Source organism: Chamaea fasciata, unplaced genomic scaffold (assembly GCF_029207755.1).
Source record: "Chamaea fasciata isolate MVZ Bird 193981 ecotype frontalis unplaced genomic scaffold, bChaFas1.0.hap1 SCAF_2, whole genome shotgun sequence".
Taxonomy (NCBI): Eukaryota; Metazoa; Chordata; class Aves; order Passeriformes; family Sylviidae; genus Chamaea; species Chamaea fasciata.
In genome coordinates, this window is record NW_027094087.1 from 85,627,421 (window position 1) to 85,646,389 (window position 18,969).

At 41.3% G+C, this 18,969-nt stretch overlaps 1 protein-coding gene across 1 annotated transcript in view; it reads right to left on the reverse strand.

Annotated features, from left to right (window-relative positions):
• AFF3 (ALF transcription elongation factor 3) overlaps positions 1-18,969 on the reverse strand; it is a 315,602-nt gene that overhangs the window by 258,757 nt on the left and 37,876 nt on the right. The window contains exons 2-3 of the mRNA XM_066176588.1: positions 6,511-6,632; positions 424-1,284 (exon numbers count right to left, since the gene is read on the reverse strand). Coding sequence (XP_066032685.1) covers positions 424-1,284; positions 6,511-6,627 — 978 coding nt within the window. The 5' untranslated portion in view covers positions 6,628-6,632. The remainder of the gene's footprint in view (positions 1-423; positions 1,285-6,510; positions 6,633-18,969) is intronic.

The following is an 18,969-nucleotide window of genomic DNA, read 5'->3' on the forward strand; positions in this document are numbered from 1 at the left end:
GAAACTACTTTGACAGTGAGGATGGCAGAACTATTTCTGGTCACACGCACTTCATTTAATCTTTGCCAAAGAGAAAGAAATCAATGAAATATGAACAGTAAGAAGCAATACACCTGCCTAGAAAAAAATCATCCAGGCTTTATAGATAAGCACTCAGTAAAAAGAGTCAGTGAAATAATATATACTACTTGAGAATGTGCCATTGTAGGAAGTGTTCTGGTCCTGAAGACAATGAGCATTTTGCTGTTGAGATATCTTTAAATTACTGTGAGGCTGCTATTTGCAATGTACTATATCAATGTTACAAAAAAAAATCAACATGCAAACCAATATGTTAAAAATATGTACAGAAGCAGGTGGAATAAGACATCATCCATCCATCCATCCGTGGGGGTATGTCACAAGAAATACAAAAGCACTTACTTCTTCTTGCTTAGGAATGCTGAACTTGGTGATCTTTGACTTGGTCCTGGCCGAATCAGGCTTGCTGGAAGGCACTCCCCGATAGGACTTGGTTGTCTCTGCTGGTAACTTCAGCTTTGGAGACTCATCAGGAGCCTGGTCTTGGCCATCCATTGGCCTTACATAAGCTGTTGGCTTCTGCTGACCCAGACTGGGCTTTGAAGCAAGGGAGGGTGGGAAGTTTTGGACACAGTGCCCCCCCCCATGCTTTGCTGGCCTCTCTTGGACTGGAGTTCCTCCTTCTGAGCTACAGCTGAGCTTTGCTGGCTGCTGGACTCTATTGATGTTGTCTCCTAATGTGGCCCTCAGCAAGCTTTGCTGGGCAGTATTGGAAGAGGAGGAGGAGGAAGAGGAGGTGGAGGAGGAGGAGGAAGAGGAGGATGAAGAGGAAGAGGAAGAGGAGGAGGTGGGACTCGATGCATAGCGTTTTAGTTTCTCCAAATTGGATTTTTGGTTCCCCAGTTTGAAGTCACCCTTGTGTGACTCCAGAGACCGGTGTCCGTGTTTGCTTGCTCTCTGCTGGCCATCTGAAGTGGCATTATGCCCAGCCTTCTGCCAGCCCATCGTAGTACTTTTGCTCTGCTGGGCAGCTAGGGATGCTGGTGTAGAAGAAGTGGTGCTGGAAATAGGAGGAGGTGGTGGTGGTCTCGAGTCTGCGATAAGATGTTCATCAGTCTTGGGGAGAGACGTCTGAGGAACTCCAGGTTTTGGAACCCCAACAAGATGGCTCTGGTTTGATCGGTCAGTTAACAAGTCTTTCATTTCATCATAGTTGCCCAGCGTATTCTGGATGCGATTGGAAAGCTCATCCCCCTTGTTAGTCTGCAAAACAAAAATCGAGTGTTCTGCTAAAGTCAACATAAGAAAAACAAAATTCCCTGCATGCTTCTGCTGAAATCCTTACTGAAGTTAAGACTGCCTTATTCAGCAGCGGCGTTGAGGGATGAAATCAAAAATCCTTATTGTCTCTGAAGACACTTGTCAACATCTTAAATCTACCCCGAACTGGAAAAGCTATAAAGGGCCTTAGAGTATATAAAAAAAGAAATCTATCACTGATATCACGCTGTAGTTAAAGTATATTACCTGGAAACTGGAAAATTTATTATTGCAACTGCACAGAATGGTTTGGATTAAATCTGACCATGATAAAACTTTTCCTGTAGCCCAAAGCAAGCTCTCCTTCAGTCATGAATGAAAACACTGCATTCCCAATCTCTCCCTCTGCCTGCCTAAATTTTCATAACCATCTGGGAAGCCGCACAACATCCCATGCAAGCACTGAATGAATTTGTCAGTCTAAGCCAGCCAAATGCTCTGAGGTGACTTGAAAACAGCTTGTGGGAAATGGGCAAAGTACAGATTATCTCCCTTCTTTGAAAATGCTCTGATAGGGTGCTCATTCCAGGGCACTCTCCTCTTGTAAAAAAAAAAAAAAAGGTGAACAGAACCCTTGCCAAATTCTTCACATTTCTCAGTGCTTGCTGTGCATAGCAGGGGAATACAGCCACCCTTCCTCCCCTTTAAGATTAATTACTGTCTTAAAAATGATCCATTTACTTCCTGACTGAAAAGGCAGAAGCTTCACAAAGAAATAAAACATACTGCAAAAGATTGAAAATTCTTGCTTTAAAAAGCCACTGTAAGCAAAAGGGTGTATCATTAGCATTTTTACAGCAGAGATTTTTTGAACCCTGCCAAGATTCAGGCGTGTGATGTCCTTTGCTTTACGTTTTCAGAGGAAGACAGTAATGAGGCAGTGGAGTTCTCCTTTCTCTCTTCCAGACATGGAGTCTGAATGGGAGAACTCCCATTGGTTTCAGAAAGCCAAGCTTTCATCTCAAGATTCTCTGTTTTAGAGGAAAACAGAAAAAAGGAGAAAGAAGGGAGTAAAGGAGGTGTAGAAGATCCTCTTAAAGTTACATTTAAAAATACAAAGGATGTATCAACCACATCAGCTACTCTGGAAACTGGGATATGTAAGGGAAGGTACTCAACAGAAACTCCCCAGTTTAAAATATTTTGTTTTTAGGGTTTCCTAGTAGAAAACCCGAACCCAGGCAAGAATGCACAGTAATTGAGTACTGTGATTGCCACAGGCAAATTTTTAGAGGTCTACAGTGGAAGCATTTTTATGTCTGCCAGTAGAAGCAGTCCTGTTTTGCTTCAAACTTTTCCCCTCAAATTTCAAGGACACTACCTTGTACCTGTAAAATATATTTCACCTAGCTTTCCAGTATGTTTTTGTTACTATGCTAACAGACCTAAATATATATATCAGTAATATATGCTGAAGGGGGGGTAGGAAGGGAAGAACACATGAAAGTCTCACATCTGAAACACTGCATTGGAAACTTGGAGTAAGATGGCTCAAGGCTCAACCACTACAGCCTGATCTTCCCTCTGCACACGAGGCTGTTACTGTCACAAAGATAACAACCTGCTATGGAAAAAAATTTGAAGCTTTGACTCACAGAAAGCAAGCTGCTTTAAAAAAGGATGTTCCTTCACTTAACAGGGATCAGACCAATGTCCTAAAGAAGAGGAAACTATTAATGAGGCTAATGATGTGGGAAGTATCACGTACATCTGAAAAGAAAGAAGGTCGGAGATGAACTCACGTGTCTCCTGAAGTCAATGAAATAACTTCTACACTTGGACATGTCCTTGACCAGCAGAACTGTGTTCCAGAATGCATAGAAAATTTTCCTTTTACCCAGTGCATCTCTTTATGCTTCACTGGATCCTCCACCTTGTGAAGCTACCTTGTAGAGAAGTATTTTTTCAGCTTCCTTCTATGGCAGGAAATCTGCCGCTGGGCCTGTACCTCATTATTATTTGGCCGGAGTGTATATGAGGTTTCTTTCCCTGCCAGGAGAATGGCAACAATGACCACCAAATGGAATGGGGACCCTGGCACTCACGAGTCTGCCACAGAGTGGACATCTTGTCAGGACAGCTCTCCACCTGTCTGCCCCTTAGCTCCATGGATGTAAACAAATTTGCGTGCAGGTTTTTCCCCTGAGAAGTCCAACTTCTCTAAAAGAAGGTCTGGCTTTTCTGATGACTGCTCTGTGGATGGAAAGGAGACAAAAGCCTAATTGCAGATTATCTGTAGACTAACAATAGCTCAAAGAAGTCATCAGGTTATCTTCTACATGGATGTGATGTGAAGGCACATAGTCATCTTGTATCGAGAGATTCCAGATAACCTCAAAAATAACTGCAAGGAACTGATATCAGACATATGCTGACAACTGGTCTGTACTGTTTATTCCTTCAAGATGCCCTGGGGACAGCCTCAGGTGAGATTCTGTGCTGAGCTGATCTCATACAGGAGAGTTCACTGACATCCTCTTGGGAACATGATGGGATCTGAGGTAACTTGTTATGAGCTTTAGTTTGTCCTACTATCTTCTCTGAAATATTGCTGGCTTTATTGAAGCATTCCCACAGGGAAAACATGGTCATAAAATGTATAAGTAGGAAAAGCATTCTGTGCAAACATGTCTAACTTATGGTGCTCTGATATTCTTCTGCAATGCAAGACAAATCCAAGCATTTGAAAATGGCAACATATAACACTTCTAAAAATAAACTTGATGGCTGCATGGAAGGCCATCAGAATTTTTTTCTTCACTAAAAATACTTACACAGTTAATGGGGCAAGGTATTCTGTCCAGAAAATCCAGAACTAATTTCCTACTTTCTCACTCCCCTGTAAAAGAGATTTTATGTAAAAGGTACTGGATTTCCTGTAATCCTTCATAGAGGGTTGCTATGGATACTTTGAACAGGATAAGGGGCAACCTGAAGAGTCAGGATTTTTGAGAAAATTCAATGTTACAGTAGTAGTGATACATGTCAAGGTGAGAGAGGACATAAGATTTAAGAGATTTCCAGTCTGCCTTTGATTTTCAGATATGGTCTTCTGAATGGTGTATCCTTTGACTTTAGCTCATGTTTCTCAAGCCGTGCAGAGGAATACTGAATTTAATAAGAGCTTGCAGTGAATGTCTGCTATAACTTCACTCCCCTCTGGAAACCCCTAAAAGGAGAACATGATCTTTAAAGAGAGTACAAGTGGGTTTCAGTTTTGCTTTTGCAGAAAGGTTTCCTCTTTTGCAGTTAGGCTCTCTCCACAGTAAGATCAAAATGCCCAAGCCACAGCTCTTTCCCCCCACAGTGAAGGCTCACAAATGCTTGGTTGAGTTCAGAGAGGCCAATGGTCCATTGCCAGTGTATACATGACATTCAAAGTATGCCATTGACAAAAGTTTGGATATCCAATACTATCAGAAGGACTGATCACTCCAAGCAACTCTGTCATGAGTTATACTGCTGCCCTGTGCTTTGCCTTTCCCCATGTTTCCTTGACAAAGTTAGCTGTAGGATGCATTTCTGCAGCACCTTCTTTATACATTTGTTCAAAATAGGGACACAGTGTTTAAAGGTAAGAAGCAGGAAAGAAGCCATTATTCTGGTTGCCTCATAGGATTATCCACTCAGTATCCTCTCTGCTTCTAGAGATGGCAATGATTTTTCTTCCACTCCTATTAAGGCTGATGGAATTATACTTGGTTGCACAGAGGTGCCTTCTGACATCCTAATTCAGAAACTACTGGTGTGTCCATGGCACATCACATCTGTTTTGTGACAGTGGGTGCATTAGCACAGAAGTAACAATCGAAGAGATACCAATTTTATAGGTGATCTGAGCTTCAGTATTACCAGCTTAAGGCACAACAGACAAAACAGTACCAGGCCAGGTCCTTTTTGGGTGTGGTCTATCTGGCTGGACCAAATGCAAAATCATCAGGTCTTCACTGCAGCACAGCCCCCAAGAAATGCCAAGACACAGCTGACTGATGCTTTCCAGGCTTTCTTCCACGGATTAGCCCTTGACTGGTCTCATGGTAGACATTTTCAAGTAGGTCATTGAGGAGTTCAAGACATTTGACATGGCTTCTAAATGCCTTTGTAATGAATCTGAAATCCAGGCAGCTGGAGGTCAGCTTCAAGGCAGACAGAGCTGTGTTCCTTCAAGGGACATGGTCTGAAAGTGGTAGATCTTTCTTTTTTATTAGGGACTAAATACAAGCAACAATCTGGAAGAAGAGCAAGCTAAAAGCTGACCCTGGAGCACAAGAATTAAAACACAAGTATGGAAGTCAAAGCAGAACCCAGGTGTGAGGTCCCAAATAGGTCTCCTGGAAAGAGCACTAAAGCACCCTAAGCATCTAGGGCAAGTGATGCTGCATGGAGGGAAAGGCTTCACAATGTAGTAGCTGTTACAATAACTCAGACATTTCTGGAAAGGCACAGCAGAAAATACATGATGATGGTTTGATACATACAGGCAGTCATTGGTTAAATTGAGGGAGAGGAGCAGCCCCCATGGAACACTGCTCTCTGGTTCTGTTCACCATTTTCAAGCTTCTGCAGAGTGCAGAAGGCCCTGCTTGACCTTCTAACAGGGAGTGATGAACGACAGTTGTGCCTCATCAAACTGCTGTTACCTATGAGGAACACAGGGAGTTGAGATTCCTAAGCTACTTCTGCCTTTTGGTGGAGGAAAAACCATGTATAGCAGAGAAATTTTCTTATTATCTTGGTAATTCTTATAGGGGAAAAAAAAAAAAAAAAAAAAAGATATTTCAGTACATTAACCTTGGCCAGGGCACAATGTTTACAGTATTGCTTGACCTTCATACACTAGTCTTACACAATTGTTTTCTAAGTATTGCAAAAACAGGATATCTTCATCTTCACCTCCTAGTTTTTAATTCCATCTCAAATATTGCTGGGATATTTCTAGTTTATTTCACTCTCATGTGCTGCTGAACACTAGAAGAAGCTTTATACACATCCATAAATATATATACAAAATCTGTCCTCTCAGCGAATAATGCATGTTCTCTATGAATTTCGGGAAGTTAGAACTCGTCAGAGGGTGATGAAATCTGGAACAGTGCCTTCTGCAGGCTACATTTTTATACTGTGGAATAAATAAATAAACAAAGATTTGCCCAGCTGGGAAGCATCTACCTTGTACGGTTCACTGAAGAGGGAATAGCTCGTGTTAAACGCGCCATTGTCCTGCTGGGCCCTCCTGATTCCTCCTTTCCCATTCTTTCCTTCGCAGCACGTTTCTATCTGGCTCATAGACACTGGAGTTGGAGAGGGAAAAAAAAAAAAAAAGAAAAGGAGAAATAGTTTTTTTAAGAGTTAAAAATTAGAGGGCAACATATAAGCCAAGCATGCATCTAAAGGTTAAGAACTCTGTTTTTGCAGACAGATGGCAAAAATAAGCACAAACCATGAATCAGATGGATGCCAGCTCAAGTAGGCTAGGGAGGTTCAGGTCTCTGGGAATGCTGGTGCTTTCTTCACACAGAGGACAGATAATTAAATTCTTACAGAAAAATAAGAAAAAAAAACAATGGCAGGATCTAGTCTGTACAGAACTTCTCTGTCTGAAACATGACAAAGGAAATATCTAAGCAACTTTGACACAGACTAGAAGTTCTCTTTAGGCAGATGGTAATTACAGCTGTGAGTAAATAGAAATTATGAACATGTTCCCACTTATGACATATCCTCTGAATGTTGTATGAAAATGCTCCTTTTTTTCACATGGATGTGTTTTTGTGGTGATTCTTTCATTAACTAGCTCCCTTAAAGAGCTGTTTAAAACTATATGCTGTAGTGGTTTCCACAGTTAGGCTGCTTCTTCTGATCTCTGCTAATCAGCCAAGTCGGTGAAACTACTACTGAAACAATTCCTCTTTCTGATGGATTTGACACTATCACAACCACACAGAACATGAATAAATGAATAGTGGCACAACAGTGTATCATGGCTAGTAGAGTGTAGCTGGAGAGAGAATAAAATCACTGCTTTACACAACAGGCATTAATTTTCAGAAACTAACAACTTTAGCTCCAATACAGACATTCGGAAGAAAAAATTAACTTTTTTATTTTTAGAATTCTAGTTTAATACATGACAACATAACCTAGAGAATCCTTGTTCTGAATTTCTACAGAACAACGCTTTTCAGGTTCACACATTTCAGTTGATTATGTTTCATTCTCCTCACAAAGGAAGCCAACATGCCTAACAAAGTTAACATGTTATTTCAGGACAATGTGACAAGTATGCTGATTCCTATTTTCCTTAGCTCAGCTAATGTTTTTCTTCTGGCACAGTAAATCTGTAAAGCAGGAATATATATTAATGTCATGTAAGTGCACCATGTGTTAATAAGATAAACGTTGTCTTGCTAACCAGCTTCCCAGTTAGCAAAACATATGTTGCATTGGCTACCCACGTGATGCTACCTAGTATGCCTCAGGCAAGGCAGTCAAAAGGCCAACAGCTATCTGAATTCTAATTCGAGACATGAGAGAGCTGAAAATACACAGGATATGTTAGATGCTATTAGTATTTAAAAACAATGCCTCAACAGTCACTAAAACGAACAGAAGATCTTTTGTCTGCTTGTTGACGCTGCTAACTCAAACTGTACTGCAGAGTCGCCTTCTGAGGAGCCAAGCACAGCTCTCAAACACCGTGGGTTCCTTGTGAACCAAACACAGGGTTTCAGTACAACAGGTAGGAGATGGTGTCCAAATGCCACCTTGTTTACAACCCACTTACAGGTGGTTGAGGGTTTATATCCCATACTTTTCACAAGCAATGCATGTTATTCACACCAACACCCCTCTCCTTGAAAAGCAGTGTAACAAGGAGGCAACTGTAGGGATGAAGTTTTGGGCATGGAAAATGCTTTCCTCCAGAAGGAAGGGGATGTGCGAAGGTCCCCCCCATGGGTTCCTGGAAGTGAGATCACCTGCTGCACATGCTGTCACATTGCTGCATGAGACCAGAGGCAGAGCAGCATCACCTGCTGTGAGAGCAGAGGTCTTCAGCTACTACATTGTGCATGGAACCTACTCCCATCAGCTGAGTCAGTTACCACCTGGGCCTAAAACAGATGTCCTGTCACACTTAGCAAAAACTGTTGTTAGGCTGGGTTTTTCTGGAGTTTTAAGAGAGTGGGTTATAACTTCATCCTCAGCTATGTGCCCCCATTCAGAATTTCTTGACTCTTTGAGATGCTTTGCATTTGTACTCTAGCCTGCAGCCAAACAGACATGGGCAGTTTCCCTGAGATTAATTATAATACTGTTCTCCACCCAATTTCTGTGAAGTAAACAAGTGCAACATTCTTCACTAGGCCTCATGCAAATTTAAAAATTCACTGGTGTGATACTCCAAAATGGAAGAACATTTTTATCCCTTTATTGGACAAAGATATATTTGATGAAGACATGCAAGTTATCAGGTCTCTGAACCCCCTTCTCAAATGAGTTCACTGCTGGCAATGCAATACACAACCTGCAGTAATTCAGAATGATTATGCAAATGTCAGAGCCATGTGACAATGCCTAATACGCCCTCTATAAGCAGTAAGTTAGGAAGAGCTACAAGTTGAGAGTTGTGCTCCTTTGGTAATACCAGATGGCAAAATGTCTAGCATTTGTGAAGCTGCTCCTTATTTGCATGAACATTGCAGCAATCACATTTCCTCGAACGTATGTCACCAAATGTATTTATTTGTTTTGGTTCAAGGAGAATACTGCCAACTGCTATAATTGTCTTTATTGCAAACACTTCAGTTAATGGAAAATGATTCTTTTTAATAGATTTCTTCTTTATTTTTTTTTTAATTTGCAATTTAAAACAATCCCAGAGGTACCTTTTAATGGTTTAACGTGTGTCTTGTTTCAACAGCTAAGCCATGAAGAACAAGCTTGTGAAAACTCCCATGACTTTTTCCTCATTGAGGCATGTGTACATGAGTGATATAAGTATATATATATATATGTATAATGCATGCTCAGTTTTGTAAGACTTGGAACCAAAGAACATGAAAACACTGGCCTCTCAAAAGTCAGTGTCATTTATATTTGTTTCATACAGGTCAAATTCCAAAAGGTTGAATTTAAACAGTTTTTAAATGGTATACTGTTATTTTTAAAATGTTGCATCTGTTTCAAATTCATGCTTAAAGGACGTGAACCAGAACATGAGCAACAAGCCAAACACTTTCAAAAGTTATTTATGAATAAAGGTTGTATTATAGAAATTAAATTATCTCAAATTTGGCACGTTGCTTTTTTGATTTATTTCAGCCCTAAGATCAGCCAAGACATGTACTGGATATACCAATGAATTGTGCCTAAATGCCAATGTCTCAAGCTCAAAGAGCTTTCAGCACACCACCCCCATCCCCATCACAGCACCCCAACCTTCCCCTGCTTCTTCCAGGATACACAGAATAACTTCACCCCCAGATATTAGCCAGATCAGATCTCCAGTGGATTGCTAAACTTTTCTCAGAGTAGGTATGTTTAATGAATTTTGATCGGCTGTGATACCTTTTGGCAGATTACCTGGATAGTCCCCCAGTCTTTGTCCATGCCCAAGGTAAGCATGGCTCCCTGTGAGACCAGCCTGCAGAGGAGAGCCCAAGCATGCTGTTTCCTGGTGGGAGGGTGGCAGTGGCACCAGCCTCCCCAAAGAAACACTTGCAGCTTTCTTCATGGTGCTCCTGCTGTCAGAAGGAACCATTTCCTTTAGTCTTTAATTAGAAATAGACAGAGATGGCTCAGGGGACAGCCTAGGAGCAGAGCAATAATTTTACCTGAAAAACCTGGGGCTGGATTTAATCTCCTGCAAAGTCCAAAGAGTTATGTTGTCTCAGGTTAGGCTGAAAGAAATCACATAAAAAGCCTAAAGTTTTAAGTGTTGAAAAATCTCCTTTCCTTTCCTTTCCTTTCCCTTTCCTTTCCTTTCCTTTCCTTTCCTTTCCTTTCCTTTCCTTTCCTTTCCTTTCCTTTCCTTTCCTCTTCCTTTTCCTTTCCTTTCCTTTCCTTTCCTTTCCTTTCCCTTTCCTTTCCTTTCCTTTCCTTTCCTTTCCTTTTCCTTTCCTTTCCTTTCCTTTCCTTTCCTTTCCTTTCCTTTTCCTTTCCTTTCCTTTCCTTTCCCTTCCCTTCCCTTCCCTTCCTTTTTTTTTCTTTTTTAAAAGCACACTATCTCTGACTTGCTTTACCTCCCTCAAATATCACTTTTTGGAGCAACTCAAATAAAAAGGTCTCATCTCCATGATAAACAAGCTGGAAGCAGTGCACCAACATATCTTCCAGTCCTACAATATTTGCATTCAGAGGGAGATGTCCTTTTCCCCAAATGAAGCACTGCACCTTCACAGAGGAATTACATGGTGTGCATTAATGATGCTGCTTGACCTTTTCAGAAACCACAAAATTGCTACATCACATCTCATCAGAAGGGGAGATTCTGGAAGGGTACTGTTATTCTGTACAAGATCACCATCGTCCTATACAGCTGGTATCTTTGAAGCTGTTAAAGACACAGGTAGGTAAACTGAGGGTGAGATTGCTGGTGCTCCCCTTTCTTGGCATCAGTTCATTTTCTGGAAAAGGAAGGGGGCTGTGACCCAGCCAGCCATACCAGCACGACAGAGGAAGGTGTTACCACATGTATACAGAGACCTGGCCACAGTTCCTGAACTTACCATTTGCAGCACCCTGAAATCTTGCCTTTGCCTTTCCAGAACTTCCAATATAATTTTTCCAGTCCAAATACTTAGTTCATTATTCTCTGAATTGTGAGGGCTTTGCAACACCCACGTACACACTCATCTTCCTTCTACCTCCCCATGCACATAAATATTGCGATATAAATTTAGCAGGAGTAGCTTGTTTGTTTGCAGTTAATGTTTACCCAGGAGGCTGATCTCCTTCGCCTTGGCAGCTACCTGTGGCACGTAGCACAAAACATTCAGAACCTGAAGTCTAGACATATTAATTACAAAAGCAGAGCTGATGCTTCATGCTAACAGGCAGTCATTTCTTAACCACAGTTCCTGTGGGTTCCTGACAGTCCTTTGCTAGGGAAGACCTAGTTCCCAGGGCTGAGCTTCTTTCCCCGATTTTGTCAACCTCCCCATTTGTTCTTAAACTGACCCTTCTTCTTTCATCATGAAATTAAGAAGCTCCATCAGAACGTCAGCAGACAGCAACACTGGATTCTGGTGTCACGGGAGTGACACCATCCCCAAGCTGCTGGGTGCTGATCATGTTTCAAACAAACAAAAAAAAACCCCAACTCAAAACCACAGCCCATACCATAAGCGACTAAAAGATATGTGCATTTCAAGAATAAACCTAGACCCATGAACAAGTTTTCTGCAAGGACACATATATCTTTGAAATTAAATTTTAGCACACGGTCATTTTTGAGTTATGAACAAAGTTAGAACTGCTTCAAAGCCACGGAAAACAGGCAATATTTCAAGAAAATAAATTTTAAAATGGTTTACTGATTATTCTCCACATTTCCCCACAAATTTTAATCTGGCACACAAATCAATATACTAAATTTCAGGCTGAAGTGAGGACATTTTCTTAAATATTTAATAGTCTAATTCTCCCCTGAATTACTACATTTATGCCAAAGTAGCTAAATAGAGTAAGTCAAAGGAAAATCTTACACATCACCACAAAAAAGCAGTCCAACCCTGATACAGGACAGTGATTAGGAAACTCAATTCAGAATGGAAAGTGGATTCTGAATTTTAATCTACCATCATTCCTTTGTCTCTGCCATATTTTAAAATTCAAAAGTATGAGCCAGACTGAAACCCTGTAAAGGCAACAGCCCCAGACATTTTTAGGAAATAGTCTTAACTCTAATGATTTAATTACAATTGAGGTTGTCTTGCTTGCTGAATTGCTGTGCTTAACACAGCAGTGTTTTCTATTTCACTGTTCATGTCCATGTTTTTTGCTGGCCAATTTCTAGGTACCAGCTCGGTTTCCTGATAAGTATAAATGGTATCTGTTTGGAAACTCACTGTTAACAGGGTATAGGGAACTCCAATATATGGCAACCTTACATTTTTGAGTATTAAATAATTTCCCTAATGATATTTGAACTATCAGTTAGATTATAACAAAGGGGCTGCCTTTAATGAACAAGTGACATAAGCAAAAAAAATACCTTCCTAGGTTACAACTGGCTTTTTTTAGACGTTTTATCTATCCTAAACAGCAGAAGTTAATTTGAGGATTTTTACAGTATTTTTTCCCATTTACAAACAGGAATGCCACAGGGTAAAGCAATTACTCTGATTTACTGTTTTCACTTTGATTGAACATAAAGATGTAGCAGGGTCTCAAAAACGCAGTAACTTAACAAACTGTGCTCCTATCCACAGACAGATAAAGTACCTATTTTGCTATTTCAAAGAGTTTACCTCCAGGCAGCAGCACAGAGCAAACATCAATCAATGACATTGTGTCTAAGATGAGATTGATGTTTACTCTCACAGCTTTTCATCTTACATCCAATAAATTATTTTTCCTTCACCAAAGTGCCTGGTTAAATTTCATTTTTCACTTTGCAGTATCAGTTTTAAAACTTCAGCTTCCAGCAATTTTAAAGCTAGGCTTCATTGACGCTTCAGCTTTTACAGCCTGTTTATGATTTGTATTAGCCATGAAACACTACCGACCAAACATGAATATGATCAGGGGGAGCTGAGCTGGGGCAGCCGCTCGCACGGTGGCAGGTGCAGGCTGGAAGGTGTGAGATTACTTTAATTATCTGCCTGGAAATTCCGAGTCCAAAACAGGGAGCTGTATTTTCAGGGGCAGATATATTGCATCCACCAAACAAATGAATATATACATATCATATCTGTAAAACCAGCATCAGAGCTTTCAGGTCAAGTCTTCAAAGGGTGAAGACTGGGCAACTGGAAGGAACCAAGGAAAGGCTAATTCTGGGTGCGGTTATTACCTTACAGCCACTCATACCTGACATTCACAAAATATAAGTGCTTTAACCTGACTGAATTTTAAATACGTAACAAAATGCCGAGAAAATCTAGGGCTGCAGTTGAGACTGGGACCAAGGTTGTTAAGTCAGGGCATCACAACAGAGGAACATTAAAAAAATCCTATTTAGTTCAACACCTGCTTTTATAAGAGTACCTCTTCCAGCCTCACTACAGATAAAACATGCAGATTTTCTTCCCTCTGTGAAGTTTTGCTCAATGAGAGAAACTGAGACATAATTCTAATTTATTTTTAGTTTCAGAAAAAATAGCTCCATCATATTATAAAAATTTACCAGTCCATAGTTACATTACACATAGATATTCAAAACTTCACCACTCTGTATTAATAGGTAATCCTATTTTCAATACCTTATTTTCTTTTATAACCCAAAATCTGCTAGCAAAAGTGCCTAAGATGGATGAAGATCTTAAAACAGCACTGAGCCAAGCTAGAAACAAAACACTACACCAGCTTTAAATTTGCACTGCTCTAACAATATATTCTTTGAAAGTATATTCACAAGTGTAGAATTCACCACTGATAATAATCTTACACCTGGAATGTGTTTATTTTTCTTCGCAATTCAAAATTAAATTTAAAACCTGCAGAAAAAGAGTGAAAATCTTGGCTGCCAAGAAGCAGACACTGTAGATGTGACAAAGTATTCCTTTTGTATCCTCATCCATATTTTCCAGAGATAAAAAAAAAAATTAAGATGAAGAGCACAAACCTCACAAATCATGTCATCCTTTTATTTAATTTTGTAAATGCTACTTTTATGTTACATTTTAAAAATACAACAGCCCATAGAACCACAGAATCACAGAAAGGCGTGGGTTGAAAGGGGCCCTTTAGATCACCAGGCTCCAAGCCTGCATCCTGGGCAGGGACACCTTCCACTAGACCAGATTGCTCAAAACCCTGTGCAACCTGGCCTTGAACATTTCCAGGGATGGGACATCCACAACTCTGTTCCATTGTCTTGCTGTCCTCATGGTGAAGAATTTCTGCCTCATTTCTACTAAAGTCATCCTCCTTCAGTTTGACACCATTCCTCCTTGTCCTATCACTACATGTCCTTGCAAGAAGACCCTCCCCAGCTCTGTTGCTGGCTCTCTTTAGGTCCCAGATGGTGCCATAAGGTCTCCCAGGAGCCTTCTCTTCTCCAGGCTGAACAACCCCAACTCTAGCAGCCTGTTGCCACAGCAGAGGTGCTCCAGCCCTCGGATCACCTTCATGGTTTCCTCTGGACTCGATCCAGCAAGTCCACATCCTACCTGTGCTGAGGACCCCAGAGCTGGGTGCAGCACTCTTGGTGGGGGTCTCACCAGAGAGGAACAGAGGGGTAGAAGCCCCTCCCTTGCCCCACTGGCCACACTGCTTTTGGTGCAGCCCAGGATACAGCTGGCTTCGGGGACTGTGAGTGTCCATTTCCAGGCTACGTTGAGCTTCTTGTCAATCAGCAGTCCCAAGTCCCTCTCCTCAGGGCTGCTCTCAACTGAGAGGAACAATTTTGTTCTGCCTAACCTAACAGTGCTGCATTCCCTGGGCTGCTGCTACACAAGGCCTTACCTAACTTGGTGATGCCTCTATCTGATCAGTTTCCTCTCACATTGCTTCCCTGCCAAAGATGTCAGACACAACACCCCTTTGCCTCTTTTCTTCCACAATGGTTTCTGCTTTCCACTTTATCCTTACGCATGGGAAACTGTTCCAGTTATGAACTGCCAAGCTCTTTTTTTCTCCATTGCATTTCTTCTTAAGGCTCCCTTCAGTACTAATGAGTCAAAAACTATAGCTTTTTTTTTTTTTTGATTGGCTCAATTCTGTAAAGAATGTGCACACATAGGTAAATTATTCATACAGTCTTTGTCAGACTGAATGGTGCAATAAACTGAATTTACTCTTACCATTGCCTGATTTCTAGGGATGCTCTGAACTTCAAAAATGTAATGAAAAAATTCTGGCCTTTTAAAAATCTATTTGACATTTTGCAGTAAGTGTTTAATACTTTATTTAAAATGTTTGTTGAACTTCTTTTGATATGTTTGCTGAAAACTGGATTTCAGTCAATAAAGATTTTCAGTGTTAGTTTCAGTAATAAAAAAATAAAAACTCATAAAAATTAACCTAATAAAATTTCAAAAGTTTCCTGAAACTTTATAAAATCTAAACAAATTTAAAAGTGCCGTGAAAATTGTGAAAAAATATGTTTTGCCTCTAGGTCTTTTAGAGAAAAAAAATCCCTCCTTGCTCCCATTTTTTTTAAGCTACTTAAGTAGCCTGTTCCTTCCAGGGGGCTCTGTACAGTGATCCATCTACCCACAGCTATTTGCAGGACTGCTAAGTACTCCACGGTATTCTTCACATGGCACGCACAAATTGAAAGCTCTGCAAATGGTAGAAAAATTTTACCATGCAATTCACCCTGGTATGACCTGATTTAAAGTAGCAAAAGCAAAGATCAGAATCATAGAATTAGAGAATCACAGCTAAGGTTGGAAAAAACCTTCAAGATCAAGTCCAAGCTTTGACCAAATACCACCATCCCAACCAAATCACAGCGCTAAGTGCCACATCCAATCATTTCTTGAACATTTGACTCTACCACCGCCCTGGACACCCCTTTCCAATGCTTAACCTCCCTTTCAATGAAAAAATTCTTTCTGATGATCCAACCTGAACCTCCCCGCACAGCCTGAGGGAGGTTCCTTTTATTCTGTTCCCAGTTGTCTGGGAGAAGAGCCCAATCCCCACCTGGATACAGCCTCTTCTCAGGTGGTTGTAGAGAGTGATACGGTCATTTCTGACCCTCCTTTACTGCAGGCTAAACAACCCCAGCTCACTTCTTCACAGAACTTCTGCTCCCTTGCCCTTCTCTAGATACGCTGCAGCACCTCAATGTCCTTCTTACAGTAAGTGACCCAGAACTGGACACAGCATTCAAGGGATGGCCTCACCAGTGCTCGGTACAGGGGGACAATCCCTGCCCTGCTCTTGCTGGCCGCACTATTGCTGATACAGGCCAGGTCACCATTGGCCTTCTTGGCCACCTGGGCACACGCTGGCTCATGTTCAGCTGCTGTCGACCAGCACCCCCAGGTCCTTGTCCCCTGGGCAGCTTCCCAGCCACTCTGCTCCCAGCCTGTAGCACTGCCTGGGGTTGTTGTGACCCACATAAAGGATCTGGCACTTTGCTGTACTGACCCTCATACAATTGGCCTCGGCCCATTGATCCATCATGCCCAGATCTCTCTGCAGAGCCTTCCTGCACTCCCTCAACATTTCTTCCCAACTTGGTGTCATTTCCAACTGACTGAGGGTGCATTCAGTTCTGTCCAGATCATCGACCAAGATATTAAATTGGGCTGGCCCCAAGACTCAGCCCTGGGGAACAGTACCTCAGGCTTTTCCTCATCCTTGGTCACAGTGTTCCCCTCTACATCCAGGAAAGGATTGAAATTTTTCTCAGCCCTCTTTTTTTTTTTTTTTTAATGTGTTTATAAAAACATGTTTTATTATCTTTCACAGTAGTAGCCGGATTGAATTCTAGCTGAGCTTTTGCCTTTTTAATTTTCTCTCTACATGACCTAAAGACATGCTTGTACTCTTTTGAGTAGCCTGCCCCTTCTTCCAAAGGTCGTGCTCTCATTCTTTCCCTGAGCTTCAGCACAAGTTCCCTATTCAGCCAGGCCATTCTTCTTCCCTGCCAGCTTGTCTTTCAGCACATTGGGATGGTCTGCTTCTGTGCCTTTAAGATTTTTGTCTTAAGCAATGCCCAGCCTTCCTTTGTTTTTAAGGGCTGTTTCCCAAGGGACTCTCTAAACAGTGTCCTGAACAGGCTGAAGTCTGTCCTCAGAATGTCCAGGACAGAGGTTTTGTTGACCACCTTCCTTACTTCACAGAGAATTGAAAACAATACGATTTTGTGATTACTATGCCCAAGACGGCCTCTGATTAGCACAACTCTCACCAGCCCTTCTCTGCTCATGAGCAGCACATTAGCAGTGCACAGAGGAGCACTGCCCCTGGTAGGCTTGCTTACCAGCTGTGTCAGGAATTTAAGTTCCACACACTCCAGGAACGCCCTAGACTGCCTCCTCTCTGCTGTTTTGGGTTTCCAGCAGACATCCTGCAAGTTAGTCTCCCACAAGAACAGGGGGTAGAGATCATGACATGTCAGCCAGTCACTCAAAGCAGCTTTCATCTGCCTCTTCATCCTGGCTGGGTGGTCTGTAACAGACTCCCACCAGGATGGCTGCCTTGTTAGCCTTCCCCCCTTTTCTCACCCACAGGCACTCAACCTTATCATCACTACTCTTGAGTTCCCTACAGGAAAAACACTCCCTAATGTACAGAACCATGCCACCACCTCTCCTTCCTTGCCTGTCCCTTCTGAAGTGCTTGTAGCCATCCACTGCATCACTCCAGCTATGTGAGCCATCCCACCATGTCCCTGTGACAGTGTCTGTGTCACAGTTTTCCTGATGCACGATGGCTTCCAGCTCCTTGGGTTTGCTCCCCACACTGCTGCACTGGAGCAGCTGCACTTTAGCTGGGCTATTCATTTCACACCAACACCGGCATGCCGCCCCTAGGCTCATCTCTATCCAGCCTGATTCTATCCCCTTCCCACTTCAAACCTAGTTTAAATCATTAAGCCAGATCTAAGAGCACATTACCAGTACAGAGGTAACAGAGTGTGTATTAGAAAACATTCTTGACATACAAGCAAAAGGAGCAAAACTTTACAGGATGACAAAGACGAGTACCTTTGAGTTGTTAAATGATTTTGGAGCAGCTAAGAATCCCTACGAAACAGGAGTGAAAGATACACAAATTCAGCATCTCAATGTACACAGATTCTGAAAATTCTTTCCTGTATTTATATTCTGGTTTTAGATCACAATTCAAAATTATCTGATGTCCAAAATACAGTCCTGAAGTACAGGACACAGGATTGCAGCCTTACACAGTATTGTACTTTAATGGAAAGCCAAAGCACAGTATTTCATTATGAATGTGTCAGCTGTTAATAACCATCAAATCTATGACTCATGAAAACGTCCATACATGTTTTATTAACAAAGCAACATTTCCAATTTACTTTTACCACAATGGATAATGACTGAAGGTTCATCAGGGTTAATCAAGAAAATGATGTAAATTTTATACTGCATTATGTTTCACTTGGCTTAAAATGGATCTTGAGCGACAATCTTTTTTATGTGTTTAATCATGATTTACAGCATTATGGAAACCACACAACAGTCCCATTGTGAAAAAAAAAAAAGTTATTAACAAGTCAGTGCATAAGTCATCCGATTTTATGTATTCACAGAAAATCACTTCTTAGGATCTTCAGCAGACAGGCACCGAGTTTGCTTTCTGTAAAAAATAGAATCGGTATGTTTTGAGATGCCTTGTTTTAATTTATCTTTCCTTCAGATCTTATAGATAGATAGAGATCTTATTATAGCATTTTATATATTGCAGAGAAACCATCACTCCATAGAGGTAAGGTTGAACTAAATTTTAAACAGATCTATGCTAGCATATCTACATGATAAA